General features: G+C 31.0%; 1 protein-coding gene across 1 annotated transcript in view; it reads right to left on the bottom strand.

The window, feature by feature from the left end:
- The window catches only part of LOC144835783 (uncharacterized), a 51,169-nt gene that overhangs the window by 18,497 nt on the left and 12,851 nt on the right, over positions 1-19,821 (bottom strand). Inside the window, exons 2-3 of the mRNA XM_078690868.1 lie at positions 12,018-12,137; positions 5,920-5,994 (exon numbers count right to left, since the gene is read on the bottom strand). Coding sequence (XP_078546994.1) covers positions 5,920-5,994; positions 12,018-12,137 — 195 coding nt within the window. The remainder of the gene's footprint in view (positions 1-5,919; positions 5,995-12,017; positions 12,138-19,821) is intronic.

Below are 19,821 nucleotides of genomic sequence, written 5' to 3'. Positions count from 1 at the left end.
CTCAAAGTTTATTTTAAACTGTGGTTATTCCTTGCATTCACAGATTTTATATTTTTTATGGCTAAAAAAGAAATAAAATGAAATGAAAAACTTCACAGAAGAACTAAAGTCTGTAAATTGTGAGATTTCATTTTGACATTTCACATTATAACACCATGTTCAGCAGTAGGGGTGTTTGACCGAACAAACAGTGGGTGAGAAGTAATTAAAAAAGTTGAACTGATCTGACCTTCTACATGACTATTGTTGACATTAATATTGATTTTTTTTTTACTGCAGATAAGAACAACTAGGCCTATAACCTAATGTACACAAATGGTACACTATTTTGTTAAGGTTTGTTTCTACTGCATAGCACTGAATAAACCATTTATTTCAAACTAGATTTAAAATATAATTTGTATATTGACTGCATTTTTGATAAATCTGTGATCCTAAATAACTGTTTAAATCAGTGTGTGGTCATCGGCAGAAATTTACCCGAAAGGCAATTGGAATCAGTTATTGAAAATTAGTTCTGTTTCTGCTACCAAGAAATTCAGGTTAATTTATTCACATTGTTTAATAACCGGTTATTTTTTTCGCAGCAGAAACAGTGAGTTTTATTTTTCCAGTTTAAAACTCTACCAAAATATTTGTCTTTATAAGGGTCCTATTATTTACGTGTAGGTCATAAAAAATCTTGTCCGATTTAATTATACCATAAAAAGTCAACTGCCCAAACAAATTATAGTTCAAAACCATGAAAAAACCAGCCCTAAGGCGAGGCAAAGAACAGTGGTGTGTGAGGAGGCAAGCCTTGGCTGTGAATGCAAGGTGGCTGATACAGATAGGAAACATGGCTAGGCCAACGAGGAAGTTAATGACTAGTATTATACATATAGATAGGATTACTATAACTGTCGGCAACATCAAAGCAACGATCTCTAATCAATAAGCCAACAAAGGCGGTAGGAGATGTTTATAACCGTACTTGTCTATGCCAACAGATAATCTGCCGACTGTCTCATTCAGTTCTGCGCAATCGTGATGTTGTTATGAGATATTAATTTCAATTTGATGTTTATTACCAAGTAATTGGATTTCCAAAAAGAACCCGACTACCCACTCATTTAAGGTTTGGGGATTTAACGATTAAATTGGAAATTAAATGGTGTTGCCAATTTTTGTTTTTGTTAATCAGTATAAAAATCTTACAAAAAATATAATATGTATTTGTTCAAACTTGCCTGTCATTTTACTTTTCATGAAATTCAGTAAAAATTTAATTATTGCAGGCAAATAAATACATGCTACTATAGTACTATAATCATAACAATACATTTTCATTTAATAAAGTTAAAGTATCATGAGAAAACTAGTGTTGTTTTATATGTCATTTCTACATCTTGTGTGGAAAGTGCTCAAACTGTGTTTTAACGTCTATTTCTCCTGAGGCTTTATTTATATTTATTTTTACCTACATTACAATGTGATGGCCATCAGCTGGGAAAACAAAATAAAACCAACAAATGTAAAACAATATAAATGCTTCGTCTGGCTATAAAGATTTAATAATTTAATTTTTTTTATTTTTCATTTTATTTTAATTTTCATTTAATTGTATTTTTTATAGTTTGTTTATATTCAATGGTTCCTTACATTAATTTCTATTTTTTGTCTAAATTAAATTTTAAAAAAAATCTTAACAATATTAAGGTTAGTGTACTAATTTTAAATTAAATATTAATGCCATCATACTTTCATAGCTATAAAGATTAAAATTTCTATTAATTTTTTTACATTTTTTCTTTTTATTTCAATTTTCATTTAATTCTATTTATTATAGTTTGTTTCTATTCAACATTTGTTTAACATTATACATTTTTTTTTCTCAATTAAATTAAAAAAAATCTTAACAATAAGGTTACTGTACTATAATTTAAATTAAAATATTAATGCCATCATAGCTATAAAAATTGAATTTCTATTCATTTTTTTTCACATTTATATTTTAATTTTCATTTAATTGTATTTATTATAGGTTGATTACACTAGTTTCTCTTTTTTTTCTCTCTCAATTATTAATGTAAAAAAAATATTAACAATAAGGTTACTGTACTAATTTGAAATTAACTATTAAATCATTTCCATTCATAACACATTTTCAAAGTAAGGTAAGTAATAACGATAATTAAAAAGGTTAAATTAGCTACATTCACTGTAGGCACGAATTCATCTAATGCACTTAAAATAAAAGAAACCAATTAATGTTGTTACCACTTATTACACTATTGCAAATGCACTTTATGATACTCCTCCTATATGTATATTAAAGAATAATTTCTACGTTATGCTCACACACAGATCATGTGATCAATTATTCGTCATTGCATTATTTTTAATAACAGACAATAAAATGTTTCATCTCTGCCGCCATATTCATACAAACTGTATGCAGCGACTCTTCCTTTTATCAACAATAATACACTTGATTTTATAGCACACCATAAAATATTTGTTTAATTAATCTGTAACTGCAATAAAATATAATTATGCATAAATTTACTCATTGGTTTTTATTAGAAATGCACTGTACAGTACTGTACTATCATTCATTTAAATAACACGAAACAAATTTGCTGTTGGTATTCTGTTTCGTGCTTTAAAATAAACCAATAATAGCTGTGATCTACAGCAAGAGGACTATAATACGAAAAGTTATAATTCCTCTGATCATCATTCGATAATGGTGTAATTTGCTTACCAAGGATGCCGCAACTTACCCCTATCACTGTAGTGATCCAAAGCCTTTAGGTCACAAAGGTTTTGCAAACTGAGCATTATATTATTGCTTATCAGGCATGCTACAACTTACCACCATCACTGTAGTGGTAATCTGTTATAAACTGTCATTTCATCCAAAGCCTTTAGGTCACAAAGGTTTTGAGCAACTGAGCATTAATATTGCTAATATCAGGCATGCTGCAACTTACCACCATCACTGTAGTGGTAATCTGTTATAAACTGTCATTTCATCCAAAGCCTTTAGGTCACAAATGTTTAGCAAACTGAGTATTATAGTATTAATATCAATATAGGTACTGTACTCAAGACCATCTAAGTTTGAAGATTTTCAAGTGGTTTATAAGAACTACAGATGATGGTCTTTAGATGATACTGTCTGTAGCTCTTTTGGAGAGTCAATGTTGATTATAAAATCAAAGAAATCTGGCCACAAAACGGACTAAAATCATTCACAAACTTTGATTTTTGAAGTACAGTAATTTTTTAAAAGTTAAAATTAGGTCTATAACCTTTAAGTTTAAATAAGATAAAATTATTATTTTTGGTCATTTCCAAATTCACTGGAAAAAGCAAATCGTTTCACTAGTATCACAAAATAAATCCCAGGGGCTTCAGCAGCAGATTTCTAGATTTTAAAACTAAGCTCGATGAAATTGCACTCGCTTTTGAAGTTATCCGCACAACGATAATAGGAAGCATCAAAACAATAATCAAGCGTTTTTAAAGTTAAATTAAAGACGATTGTTTTGAAGAGGAAATGTTTGGTGTGCGTTCAAGCATAATATTTGTGGTTTACACCGAGACACCCATCTGTATTGCACGGCTATTAACATAGAAATGGCGACTGAACATATTAGAAAATGTTCAATGTTAAGACTTAATGTTGAATTCATTTTTTTGTGTACAATTTTTGTATGAAAAACTTTTACTGGATACATATTTAAAGTCCACAGATGAACAAAAACATCAATTTTCTCAAATCAAAACTCCAGAACACCACGGAACAAATGAAAATTAGCGAGAAGAAAAACATAATTTGATTTGAGTATTTTTACTAATATCACGAATGACAGAATGTATGTCGTCAACTTTAAATTTCTAATTTAATTTCTTGATGCAAATAATTTATTTCTCTATCAAAATACAATGAATAAACTATCCTGTATAGCTTTGAATATTACCAAATAATTCACGTATATGATTGACGGTTTAAGAGATTGAAGATTCCATCAGAAATCTTATGCATTAAAATTACGGAAAAACCGAAAACGTAGCTTAGTAAAATAATGAGATAGCCAGGACCACAATGGATATGAATCTTAATGATTAAGGACAGTATATATTGTGTATATTAAAAGAGGCTAGGCCTAAAGCTATAAAAGAATACCAAAGACAGCATTTACTAGGTCAGTGAACTAAGCACAAAGAAACAGAATGAGTTCGCTATTAAGTTTGCTCTAGAAAAGAGTGGCTAGCCGTTTTCGAATCAACACAGCAAGTGTCCAAACAGTAAACGAACACAGCAAGTGTTGGTGGATTTTCTGGCAGGCGCTGTATACAGGTGGTACATCTCCGTACCCCACTGGTAAATGCAAATACAAATCTTTTGGACAGCAGTGTGTTTTGTATTATTAATGGACAAATGTCTGCAGTCTACAATTATAATACTCCTTTTTATGATCAAATTCTTATTATTCTTGTCCAATGTCCAATGGTTTCCCTAAATATGGCATAAAGATATACTAAACTAAAGTTCCATCTACACTAGCAAACTAGTTTGACAATAAAAGTGTGATATGGTAATGATAAGCTTTAAATATGGTAGTAATATGACATTATCGTGTCCATGGGCACATGACATTATCGTGTCCATGGGCACATCACATTTTTTTGTCACATAAAGTTTGATAGTGTAGACAGAGCTTAATAAGCTATGCTAAACTACTTGATAAAATTAATTTACACGATTTAAGGTGGCCAGCAGCCACATCTTTTGAGTTTTGAACTGAGGAAATTGCCACACCTAGATGACTCCATTTCCTCACTTTTGAGTTTTGAACAAAAAAGGAATGTCCCTCATTCAGCCCCACCTTCTGGACTCACACCCACTCCCAATTATTTGTATATTGGCATCTTTACAACAAAGCAATAGAAACACAATAAATACAAAGGCAGCAGGAAGCTATTATTAAAAATGATACTTGCATTTTCAATATCATAGAAAAATAAATAATTTATTAATATTATGTATTTATTGTTATTTATTGTATTGTGTACTATACTTACCAGTCAAACTATAAAATGCTTTTTTAAATATTATAAATATAGTATATATATATATATTTTTTCGAGAGATTTTCCAACTTTCGTAAGTCCTTGAACGTTTAAAATTGTTTAAACTACTTAAAAAATTACAAACGACGTGTTTCCAAAATGTATTATAAATATTATAAATGGTAAAAAAACAAAAACATTTTTAATAAACCACTTATTAATAAATAAAACAAGGCCATATACATGGCTGCAGTCGCGTGCTCAAGTTAGTGTTTACCGACCAACCGACCGACCAACATAGTGAGCTGTAGAGTCGCGTTGCACACAACTAAAAATAGACATTAAATTAAATGATATAAATCATAATATAGTTCATACACTAGGAAAAGTAATATAATCAAACTATAAAATGTTCTTATATTATAAAAAACTAAAAAAACATTTTTAATATATACCAATTATTAATAAATAAAGAAATAAACAATAAATTAAATGATCTAAATCATACAATAGTTCACACAGTTAGGAAAAGTAATATAATCAAACTATATTAGTTGGGAATTTCGTGTTAACAACAGGTTAACGATACATTTCACAAACAATAAATTTGTGTTGCATTCAACTGCATTGAACTTTATTACAATACATCATTTTATTAATGACAATAAAAACGCGGTCTCCTTCAGATCGTAAGTATATTGACTCGCAATTAATTATAAATAATGTTCCAGGACTAGAGTACATGCGCTTTAATACTGTAATAATATTAATATTATTATTAGTATATAACAAAGGTGTACGAAACTTAAACAATGATCGATATAAAAAGAGAGTAATTTGATGGTAATGTTCACTTACTTTCTTGCTAGCGTCCAGGTTTTCGGTGATAATGAAAATTATCGCTACAGCTCCCATTTTAATTGCTCGTTTTGCCTGGAGATAAAAATAAAAGAATATGTTATTATTACAACCAATAGGTGATGGAATTATAATCAAGAATAATTGTATTATAAATGTAAATTACATAAATAACCCTATGGTGTTTGTAATCTAGTACGAGTGCTGGTTAATCTCGATATAAACAGACAATAGGCGTATACTGTACTCTCCAAGGCAATATAATTAGACAAAATATCCCTTCCAAATAATGATATATTCCGCAAACCACGCCCTCAAGTAGGAGCTTCCTATTCATAAGGTATAGTACCAATGTAATCATTCCATGTTCACAAAAGAAAATTAGAATCAAAACTAACAACAAACTGGTTTAAAATAGCATTCAGGTCTTCTAATGTAATAATCTATGAAATAATCTGCATTTTCCTTTTTGGGGGATGGGGGTGGGGGGGGGGGGGAGAAGAGAACAATATTGCATGCAACAACTCACACATAGAAAAATGAATACTATAAAAATCAACATCAATATTAATGTAATATTTTAATATTTAACTTTAAATGTGACCTATATTTTTATATTGCATTTTACTTATTTAATATCCTTAAAATCTTTTAAAATTTAATAGTGAGAATTTCTTGTTATTTTATGGCCTTCAGATTTAAAATATAGAATGCAATTAAATACAGTAGACATTACTTACACTAATGTCCCATGAAAGTAAAAACAAGTTTCATATAAAAATGGAAAATATGAATTAAGAATGTCTGAAATATCATTAGACATATAAATATTATATATCAGAATTATTTGAACAAATCCAACTTATACTGTACTCAACAGTCCCAAATTAGTTATCTTTAAGCTCTGTCTACACTATCAAACTAGTTTGACAAAAAAGTGTGATGTGCCTAAATATGGTAGTGATATTATCATCATGTCCATATATGGGCACATCACATTTTTTGTCACATAAAGTTTGATAGTGTAGACAGAGCTTATAGCTACTTAAGACATTTTTCGCAACATGAGAATTTTTTGTGACATGCTTTAAGTTTCGCTTGAATACATTGGCAAAATTTTGTCTAATATCTCTCATACTGTACACTGTAATTACTCGGTCAGTTGCTGTGTAAGCTGAGTTGTAGACCGCAATGAGATTGTAACACAATACACAACATAAAATAAACAATGAACAATAAAATGTTAGTTTATATTATGAACTCCTTTTCTAGCAGCTTGCAATACTATCATCTAATGTATGTACTGTACAGTATTAAAGCTTAGTATTTTCCATCCAAATTCAGGTCTAATTCTAGTCTAATCTCATCCTAAATTACCCAAACCAGACATGGTGTTGGTAATCTATGAGTGCTGCTTATACTTGGATAAACCGATAAATGCCTTATTCTCCTCGAAGAGCAAGATATAAATTCTATTATTTTTGTTAGCTTGGTTTGCTACAGGTTTCAAGACATGACATGAGATTGTTTCATGGGGATGTTTAATGAATGTGTGTATTCAAGTTGTGTAGCGCTCTTTACAAAGAGAAAAAGCCAATGTTGGTTTATCCAGGTATCCTACGCTACGTGTTTGCTTTTTTAAAAAGGTTTTTGAATCTCAAGATATTCTATTAAGGTTGTTCTAATAAAATAGGATTTGTTTAACCAAAACATAGCCTTAAAAGAGACACCTGAACGACTAAATGTTCCTATTAATTTTGTGTTAACACAAGGAATATAATTTAAGTGTGTAGACCTTGTCTCCAGGTATCATATACGAGTAAAAAGATGATATTACAAGTTTGACTTAAAAGCTTTCTTTCCCTGGAAACTTGTAAATCTTCAAGCCCGATATCGACTACCAGCGTTAATTTCTCCCCATGTGAGCAGATCACAAGAAATAAGTTGAGTGTAATCGCAGTCGTTAACGAACTCTTTGAATTCCCAAATGATTTCTTACGATCTCCGCTAACAAACTATTTTTACAATTTTACATTCTGCGCGACAACTGTTGGAGTACCTTCGGGGGAAATTATGAATTTATGTTTTAATTTTTGAAGCAGGTTATGGAAATATTTGTGAAATTTCCTTGTTGTAACAAATTTACATATTGAAATGATTCTGTGCTAAAACTCAACAACTTATGTACACACTAAACACAGAATCTGTATCCTCATTTGTATTTTACAATTAAAGTTACTATACTTTGTTTCTTTGTTTTGATTTAAAATTAATTCTTACCTTTAATGGATGGTTTTAACTTGCTTTTCTTTATTTCATAAACTACTTTATATTAATTTTCAGACTCAATGAGTTTCACTACCTTTCCTTGCACTATCTTTCACATGGCAAAAATTCAATACAAAGGAAAGGAAATGGAACATTGTTCTAAATATGTCCAATATGTAGTACTGTATGACACATTACTATATGGCACAGTGCTGTATGACACAGTACTCTATGGCACAGTGCTGTATGACACAGTGCTGTATGACACAGTACTCTATGGCACAGTGCTGTATGACACAGTACTCTATGGCACAGTGCTGTATGACACAGTGCTATATGACACAGTGCTGTTATGACAATGTGACACAGTACTGTATTCAGATATCAAACTATGAATTTTTCAAATATTCAATTTTGTATATAAAAAATACTGTAAATAGTAGTACATGTAATGAAAATATAAGATTTATTATAAAGTGGTTCAGTTTTCATTGTGTAATTGTTTTTCAATAGAAGCACCAGTATAATTTTAATTTAGCATCATATTTAAAAAGCCTTTAAGCATTACGAAATGAAGTATGAATAAGAAAGGGTATAACGGCTGGTAGGTCAATAACCCATCAAATGACCATTAGGGAATATTACACTTCATAGCTTATAGATATATTCACCACATATGCCATGGATCTTTAATAAGAAAAACAAAGACCAAGACTGAAACATGAGACAAGCATGACTTTATAAAAATATCTTTATTATTTATTTATTTATTCTTTATATTCTGCAGGCACTTTCAGTACTAGTGCACTGATTTTCAAAGTGGTACAGTAATTGGAAATATCAAACAAACATACAATAAAAGAGTTGTTTTAATAATCAATACTGTAGACATAGGTGGATAAAAGTGGGAGCTCAGTTTTTTAATTTTAAACATTTTAATTCAGAAGAATTAGGACATTAGGTTAAGTGTAACACTTCAATTTGCAACTTTTACTGTAAGTAATATTCTTTCCTCTACAGAATATTTCAAAAGTAGTACACTATTTACAGTTGAATTATTAGGATAAAAAAAATTATTTTAAATAAAATTTAATTTTAAATTGCTGACAACCAAATGCAATTAAGCTGAACACAATAGAAACTCGAAAACAAAGTGTTGTTTTTTACGATCGGTTGAAAAACAAACACCATACTGAGAGATTATTTACAGTTTACTAATTAAAATAATATTTCAGTCAATGATAAATTTATGATTATTATTCTATAAACTAAAAATAGATTATTATTTGTGCATGTTTGTAAGATACAAGAAATAACTGTAAACAGATATTTGTTTATAATTTCTATAGATCTTTGTCATTTAATTGGAGGTCTACTAAAACATACATTTCCAAAAAAAATTCATAGCTTTGAGATGCTAAAGTAGGATTAAAAACAACCGCAGCCCAATTGTCTTAAAAACTGTCTTTTCCCCTTAAAGCATTATGAATTGGTAATCAGTCGCACACGAATGACTCGCTTCTGGTCAAACTTGCGTGTACTAGATAACTTTTAGATGGATCAAGGAAAGGTGTTAAAACTTGAGTCATACACAGGGCCATTGATCGTAGTAAGATATTTAATTATTTCAAATGTACAATTTCACTATTGAGACTTACTATAGCACAGTTAGTATTTCAATTCATTTTCTTTATACAGTACTTCTTGAAAATGTATCTCACTCAATAAGAGGCTCTACTCCATCCTACCATAGAGTGTTAATATCTCTATGGTAGGATAGAGTAGAGTCTCTCCTCTGATGATAATTGTACTGGATACACTAAAAATGTTTGCCAGTAATTCTCAGGTGGGACAAACAAACCCACAACCTACAATACCTCTAGACCACTGAGCTTATTGTGACGACTAGAGTTTTAAGATTCAGGAACAGAGGGTACTGTATTCAACATTTTACAATATAGGGTGATTTTGAATGACATACTATACTGTGCAGTAACATAGCACTCTGCTTATAATACACACATATCATGGGGTCGAGTTTGAAATCTACTTTTTATTACAAAAAAAAACCAATTTGGAACAAATTAATATCAACAATAAACAGGAACAAAGAAATATATTTATCATAGTTACTCCATAGAGGATCATAATTAACATTCATTCTTGAGCAAACAATAATAAATGCTGCATTATCTAAAAACAGAACTTGTATAAAAATCTATTCATATACGCAAATAGCGTGTTTACAATGTGTTAGGCAGTGTTCCTTGAGAAAATTTCAATTTGTAACAATGTAGCGAAATCACTGGATTTCAACACCTTTTGGCTACTCTGGTTACTAAGGCTTTCACAAAAACAACTCATGCTAACTGCTGAACAATAAGTACGATCTTATGCAGCCTTGTACAATATTGTTGTTTAGTATGGCAGAATGCATTCGATTTGGTGAGCTTCATGTGGTTTCTATAGAAGTGTATAGACGTGTGTATGATAAGCTGGCCTTGATCCTGGTAGGCAGCACTCTGAACACGATTGTGCACGTTGCAGACGACGGCACAACATGCTAGGAGCAGTGATGTTGAAAAAATGCCCACAAAACAATTATATACTAATTTTTACATGTATTTCAGAAAATTTCAAATACGTTTTGTTGACAATTTTTGATTAAATCTAAATGATTTGATTTTGTCCCTTACACAATTTTTTTTTTCAAATTTGTTGATGGATATGCCATTTGAATGTCATGTAATTTATAGCTATTCACCAAAAAAAGGATCGAAAAAAAATTATTTGGAATATTGTTATTATCTGAAAAAATGTAATTTAAAGCAAAAAATACTTAAATTGTCTGTCATAAATTGGTTTTTGATCAAAAATAACCGTTTCTTTTGTCTTTTTATAAGTTAAATATTTTTTTTTGTTTTTACAGAAGTGAATAACTTTTAATATTAAAACTGCAAAATGGCCTATTTAAACTTAAAGTCTGATTTTATTAACCTTCATTTTTCATGTTTTTGGGGACGACACATGTTCTAACAATTCTAATTATTATTATACATTTGTCCAAAATATACCAGCAGAAAGAATGCAGTGAATAGACACAGTTCATAATGTTAAAATTTCTATAACATCATTAATAATGCTAATAATGATGATAACCTTGGAACCTTTCAAGGTATTTATCACATCATATTTCGACAAATTACAGTATGACATTATAATGTACTGATACATTGGATAGAAATTATGACAATACAGTACTAATGTATTTTGGAAATTATGACATTATTATTTGTATTTTGGAAATTATGACATTATTATTTGTATTTTGGAAATTATGGCATTAATAATGTATTTTGGAAATTATGACATTAATAATGTATTTTAAAAATTATGAAAATCATGACATTAATAATACATTTTATGATTATCACATATCAACAAAGTTACACATCAAAGAGATTATAGTTCAAATACATTATAATCGGTCATTTTATATTGTAAAGTACTTTAAAAGTGCAAAAGGTTCAAGACTGATAAATCTCTGTCTCCTACACTATCAAACTTTATGTGACAAAAATGTGATTAGCCTATATATGGACATGATGATGTCATATCACTACCATATTTCGACACATGACACTAGTTTGATAGTGTACACAGAGCTTTAGATTTTGAAATTTAACGTACCAACAAGCATGGTAATATGGGGATGTGAGCTGATAGGATTGTGAATACATCATTAACGTTGTAAAAGCAACAAAGGTTACTGGTAGTGCAAGTTAGCTAGTTTGATAGTGTAGACAGAGGTTAATGGAGGGAAGACTAACCTTCACATAGAGTGTGATGGCAACACATGGCATATGCTCTGGAGGCTCCAACTTCATGACCACTACGGTATTCTTAAGGTCATCCATGTCATCAACGTTACAGAAACTGGCCGGGTGAAGCTAAACAAAGAAAAAAAATGAATTTGTGAATCTAGAGACAATCAAAATTTTAAAATATTAATAAAAATGTTTAAAATATACATTAGTCAAACCCCATTGAAGGGGACACCTTTGGGACCCCTTAATATGGGTGTCCTCAGAATAGGAGCTGGCTATAGTGTTATATCATATTGGCCCATTTGTTTCATGGTAACTATAGTCTTTCTTTAATAGGGGTGGCCAAAAAGAAGGGTAATTTATTATCCACACATTATTATTAAATTATTTATTTTTTAAATATTTCCTATAATTTAATTTTAAACCAATATTGATTGTCTATTGTTTACTAATGTCCATCATATGTCTAATAATAACCAATATATTCCCCAAAATAATATTATTCATGGCTCTATGTAATTATATTATATTGGTATGAGCCCTTTAAGTACATGCTAAATTAAATTAATTGTAACTAAACACCATTGCTATACCATTATTCCACTGTTAATAATGGATAAATAGATTATGAAATGACTGCAGAGCATACTGTAGTTTAATAAGCATGAACACATCAGAGAGTTGGGGTTACTGTACAACTCCCTGAATATAATGTACTGTAGGACTACTATATGAAGGGGACATGCAGAGAGTTGGGGTTACAACTCCCTGAATATAGAACTACTATATGAAGGGACATGCAGAGAGTTGGGGTTACAACTCCCTGAATATAAATGTAGGAATACTATATGAAGGGGACATGCAGAGAGTTGGGGTTACAACTCCCTGAATATAAATGTAGGAATACTATATGAAGGGGACATGCAGAGAGTTGGGGTTACAACTCCCTGAATATAGAACTACTATATGAAGGGACATGCAGAGAGTTGGGGTTACAACTCCCTGAATGTAAATGTAGGAATACTATATGAAGGGGACATGCAGAGAGTTGGGGTTACAACTCCCTGAATATAGAACTACTATATGAAGGGACATGCAGAGAGTTGGGGTTACAACTCCCTGAATATAAATGTAGGAATACTATATGAAGGGGACATGCAGAGAGTTGGGGTTACAACTCCCTGAAAATAGAACTACTATATGAAGGGACATGCAGAGAGTTGGGGTTACAACTCCCTGAATATAAATGTAGGAATACTATATGAAGGGGACATGCAGAGAGTTGGAGTTACAACTCCCTGAATATAAATGTAGGAATACTATATGAAGGGGACATGCAGAGAGTTGGAGTTACAACTCCCTGAATATAAATGTAGGAATACTATATGAAGGGACACAAGATTCTTTCATCCTACTATACCATCAATTTGTAACAATATAACCTCTATATTATTCTTGTACAATAGATGAAACTTGTTTCACCACGCAGTCATTCAATTGGCTCACTGCGCAAGAAAGGATTTTTGCAGAAATGTACGGTTTTCAAACTGATAAACTTTGCCATTATTTGTACAGTATTGTTTGTAGTAAAGATGGGAAAAAATATTTTTGTTTTTTCTCGGTGGTGTAAATAAAATGAACACTATAAACTTACAGTACTAGCATCAATTACAAAGCTTTAGCTTTGGGGATTTTATTTCCATTTATGGAATAAATTATTACATGCGTTAAAAAGTGTAGCCCTTAATTGATGTCCCTTGTGCCACGATACTAACTGTAGGCTTATCATTTAAAATTATTATAACAAGTTAGTATTTTATTTAGAGTACAAACAATGAACTGGCTTCCTGAATGGATTATCCCTTCTTTAAATTAATATTTATATGTTGTAATGTAATATAAACAGTAGAACCTCTTTTAAGGTGACACTTTCGGCACCCAATGTCTCCTTAATATGGGTGTCCCCTGAATGGAGTTGGCCCTAGTGTTAAAAAAATGGCCCCTTGTTTAATTCATAAGAAATTTCCCCTTAATATAGGGATGTCCCCTTAATAGAGATGTCCATTGAATAGGAGTGTCCCAAAGGAGGATTTCTACTTTAATCAGGGTATGGAAATGATGCTCTTTGTGAATTAATAGAGGTGTCCCTTGAATCAGGGCATGGAAATGGTGCTCTATGTGGAACATGACCTCATACTGCATTGGTCTTTAATGAAGGTTCCATTTTTATGTAGTTGTAAGTAAATAAAAAAGTTTAGATATAATAGCAAAGAAAATCCGTTAGTACAGTATTATGGCAGCAACTTTTTCAACAGCTATTTATTCCATCATTTACGATTTAAATAAAAAAGTGAGAAACATCAGAGCATGTATGACACAAATGAAAACTAATAATGGACATGTGGGTACGCCACTTTAAAAGCCTTTATGCTACTAATCCACACGCTCTTGTCGCTCTTAAAACATGAAGGGGAAAAATGTTTTAACTAATGCTTGCATAAATCATTTGTAATTAGCCAATGACAACCCAAGGTTGTTAAACATTTTATAATGAATCAATTTTTATAATAATTGTAGAAGTGTGTTCTTACATTACAATATTTTGCTATTTTTGTGCTGTCTTTTGATGTGGATGGCGATGTGTAACAGTCTTAAAATACTGTACACCGTGCAAAGACAAAAGATGACGGATGGATATAGATGGAAGACCACCAACATTAGAAATAATTTTATGTAATCTGTGGTTAAACTATGTCACCATCAGATAGGTTCAATTGTTATTATCTAGGCTTGAATGTTGTAATGTTTTGTGATGGTATATAATACAAAAAAGAACATGACTAACAAGAATGTCACGAACAACAAACACAGAGAACTAGCCTGCTTAGCCCAATTGCCTATTTCATCTGCCGCCGATTAATGCCTGATTCTATTGTATTTTTATCATATTTTATCTTTTTATATCTATCAAATATTGGCGTTTTTTTATCTTTTAAGTGCTTGTTAAATGTTAATGTAAAGGTTACACGCAATCTGGCCACAAGTTGTAATGTATTGCTACATGGTTTTGAATATAAATAAAAGTACATATGATATATATATGTATTTCTTCAACGTAGAAGAGAGAGGATTTCTAAATTTCTACTTTTCAAGGTATATCTCACTCTTCGAGGAGAAAGGGCTATCGTTGTTTTATCCAAGTAAGCTAGGCACAAAATAGACTGTTGGCATCCATAAATTTCCTCTCCTCAGAGGGGAAAAGGGCCTATAATATGTTGGTATATACTGTATCCAGGTAAGAGTTAAAAATGTTCATTATCTTCAAAATATTTATGAATATGTAGAAATTATGCAAAATCAAAGTGCATCACGCTAGAATTTAATGACACGGTTTATAAGCCCTAAACACTTGAAACGATCATAAACAACTAATTGAAAATTTTGGTTCGTGCAATTATGGAGCAGTAATACAATAATGCAGTTTAACACCTTGCGTTTGAAAAGTTGTAAATTATCAAATCCATTTAGCGATACTGTCGTAAAACAACGTGTTTTGCAAAAGGTTTGCACGGAAAAGAAACAATAAAAGTAAATTATACAGAACTATTAAGAAACTAAACCTATGCTTTTGTAAAGTCTCCAGAAGTATTTCATTTTTCAAAATTAGGACCCTATCAAAAGAACACGTCTAATGTGACAGCCAGAGTGAAAAGAAAGAAGTTGACAGAGACAAATACACAAACCAACATTGTTTGGTGTCGGTACAGTAGTCTACAAGCCTAAACACCCTCCCACAGTTACGAAATGATGATGGTGATAGGGTGGAGTGTTCCTACTACAAAGGGAAATACACAGATAGAGGCCATCTTCTTTTTTTATTGTTTTCTCACTTGGGAGATGAACAAAAAGTGTCTAAAATGTATGCTTCACACAAAAATAGTTTTAAAAATGATCTACTTAGGCCTACCTACCAGTATAAAATCATGAATACACATCTTCTAACCGCAATAAAATAGTCAAGAAACTAGGTCCAGACATTGTTTTAATATCGGTGTTGATTTCAACGAAACTCTTAAAATAACGAGAACAAAATTAAGTCGTGACACAAGATAAATATCACACTACTGTACTGTACATCAATCTGTTTTAGATTTCTTGCTTAAGAAACAGTGTAAGCGCATTCTAATAAATTACTCTTAAATTATATGATCCAAAACGGTATCAAATTCTGAAAATTATCTGATGAGTTGAAACCAAGTGATGGTTTATTAAATGATTGTTCTAATCTACACTAGATTCTCAACTTTTGGACACCTCTATTAAGCGGACATTTTCTCATAACGAGTGGCAATATTTTGTAGTCAGAGGACATCCATACTTTATTGATATGCTCTACTGAGACATTCTCAACTTTAAGCTCTGTCTACACTATCAAAATGGTAGTGATATTCCAAAATATGGTAGGTGATATGACATCATCATGTCAATATATGGGCACTTCACATTTTTTTGTCACATGAAGTTTGATAGTGTAGACAGAGCTTTTCTTTTTGAAAACACATTATACAGTTGTATACTGCAAACTTTACTATATTTGCCAGGCAAACATTATAAAAACAATATTGTATTAACTATAATACACTCATACTTTATGTGACCTCTCAACAACTGAGTTGTTCACTAAAATATTGTTAAAACAAATATATATAATAAATCAAAAATCTAGTTTTATTATTATATTCAGTCAGTAAACATTTGTCAAGTTATGTGATAACTGTAGGTGATGATACAAATAAAATTGAATTTATTGGCCGAATTAAAGTTGTTTTATGATCATATAATATAAAAAATAAGGGCAGAGATACTACTGATTCTAGGTTTATTAACAGCACAAAATAACTGTAATACTAAGAAATTAAATTAAATTGTAATAATACTTTGGCCCAGTAAAGTAATATTTATGATAATATCAATGATTCTAGGTTTATCATCTCTATAACTGACACTAAAGTTTAACTGTCAAATATATAACTATATATCATATTGAATCTTAAAAATTATGAAGCTTTAAAAATATGTTATTTATGATATTGAGGAGGTTGAAAGTTTTCAATATGGTACTCAGCAATAACAATATTAGGGTAAGTATACTTTTTAACATATAGTGTGATATTTATTAAATTAATTGTATGAAAAGGTAAAACCACTAGGATTTAGGCAAAAGCTTTACATGAATAATAGTAAATTGAAGAAAATAAAGAAATATGTATGAGATCAATTAAGTTTAGTATTAAAATAAATGTTTTTATTTCATTGTATATCCCACAATGGGGGATATAGGCTACAGTAACTCTGAGATATTAGGCTATAGTCTGGGTTAGTACGTACAGTAGGTCCACATTCAAATAATGTTGATAAAATGTCATGTCAAATAATAATATAATATTGCTAGTTACCTAATCTAGGCGTGAGTAGAAATGCTGTGTGTATAAAGTGGAGTTGGTAGTCTGTAGGTGCTACTTTACCTGGATAAACTGACATTGGCCTATTCTCTCCGAGAAGAGAACTACAACTCGAATATAAAACATGTTTTAAACACCCCTGTTAGATAATGGTACATTCCATGAACCCTGCCCTGAAGTGGGAACATCCCAACACACCATTATCATCATTTCTTTTCGAGACATGGTAGCTGAGCTAATAGTGTAGAAATAGTATCAACTATAAAAGAATCTAGGTTTCGTACATTAAGATTGTTCTCAATCAAATTCCACAGACATTTACTCTGCTAGTACTTTTCCCTTGATTACCGAAACCAATTTATATTTACTTCAACTAAAGAAATATTATTACTTCGGCAGAGTTTAGTCTTCTCAAATTTCACCATTCTAAAAAGCTAACGAAGACATTAAAATACCTTTGTTTACAGTTAAGTAGTTTAATACTTTTAACTACTAGACTACGGCAAGCATGAAAGAATTTTATTTATAGTGACACAGTTTAGAAATAATTCTTGGAATACATGTTGCAACATTTTCTCATGAAAACTGGATTAAGTATCAAAAGAACACCTACTAAGTGGACACCATTGGGACCAAACAAAGTGTCCCCTGAATAGGAGTATTGTTAAAACATATTCCAATGAAATGAAAGAGAGGTAATGTTTTAACATTACAGCCAACCCTATTCAGAAGAAACCCCTATTAAAGGGACACTTTTTCATGAAACGAACGAGGGGACAAATGTTTTAACACTACAGCTAAATCCTATTCAGGAGAAACCTCTATTAAAGGGACACTTTCTCATGAAACAAAAGAGGGGGGCATATGTTTTAACATTACAGCCAACCCTATTCAGGAGAAACCTCTATTAAAGGGACACATTCTCATGAAACAAAAGAGGGGGCATGTTTTAACATTACAGCCAACCCTATTTAGGATATACCTCTATTAAGGGGACACTTTCTCATGAATCGAACGAGGGGCATATGTTTAACCACTACAGCCAATCCTATTTGGGAGAAACCTCTATTAAGGGGACACTTTCTCATGAAACAAAAGAAGGGGCAATGTCTTAACACTACAGCCAACCTTACAGTATTTAGGAGAAACCTCTATTAAGGGGACACTTTATTGGGTTCTGAAGGTTCTACTATACTGAATTGTTCATATCACTTTGCTAAAAATATTTAGGAGACTTCTTTAACCTCTAAAATAATGACTTTTGACAATTGACAAAATGCATCTGAAATAGTTGCAATGTTCTAATTAGCAATGATGATGTTCGTTAGGGTACCATCCCTCAAAATCTCCTCAATTAATCTCCTCAATTAATCTCCTCCATTAATCATCCCAATTCATTGGGTTTTCATCAAACATACTCACTTGATGCTATTCTCTAATTGCAAATTGACTCATAAATGAATACTGTAAATTCATATATATCCAATTATTTAACAAAAATTTTAATGGGAAATTTGTTTTTATACGTTCAATTAAAATAACATTCAGTACAGGATAATATGCATGTGGTGGTATCATTTTCGAAAATGAGAACAATCCTAATTCATAGAGCCATAAAAAATAAAAAGAACCCGAGACTGGACGCCAAACAAACAATCTACCAGACTACAGTGCAACTTATGTGACATGCCCAAATATGGTAGTGATGTGCTCAAATATGGTAGTGATATGACATCATCATGTCCATATAAGGGCACACCACATTTTTTGTCGACATAAAGTTTGATAGTGTAGACAGAGCTTAAGATACAACAGTCCATTTCAATTCATTACCACATCCTTGAGGCACATTATACTAAAGTTAATATTCTAATATATTCTATAGGTTTCTGTGAATGGATTATGCGTTCAAAAATATGACGTGTAAACTGTCTATGCAAGGCTTTTAAAGCTCCTTACTGGACCGTTCCATTTTAATTACATATCTGATGAGTCGTCAACGTTAATTTATTTTATCAGTTTCATACCTGCTTAGAGCATCACCTTAAGGAAAGTATTTCATCCAATATAGATGCATTACCTCGCTGTCGAGTCAATTTTTGTCGACATTAAACTCACATGAGACAACATGATGGGCTTGATGGCGCTACATAATTGTAATGTATACAATATCGCTGGTTCTCTTTTATAATATAATAAAATTACACAATTTTAGATTAAGGTTTACTAAAGGTTACATGCATGCAATAAAATTGAATCACGATAAATCATAAATAATTTTTGGTTATACAAACTTTAACTACACAACAAACTCTCTTATATGCTACTCTTAAATGTTTAGTTAT

The sequence above is a fragment of the Antedon bifida genome, chromosome 2 (genome assembly GCF_963402885.1).
Source record: "Antedon bifida chromosome 2, ecAntBifi1.1, whole genome shotgun sequence".
Lineage (NCBI taxonomy): Eukaryota > Metazoa > Echinodermata > Crinoidea > Comatulida > Antedonidae > Antedon > Antedon bifida.
This window is presented reverse-complemented; position numbering and strand designations above follow the sequence as displayed.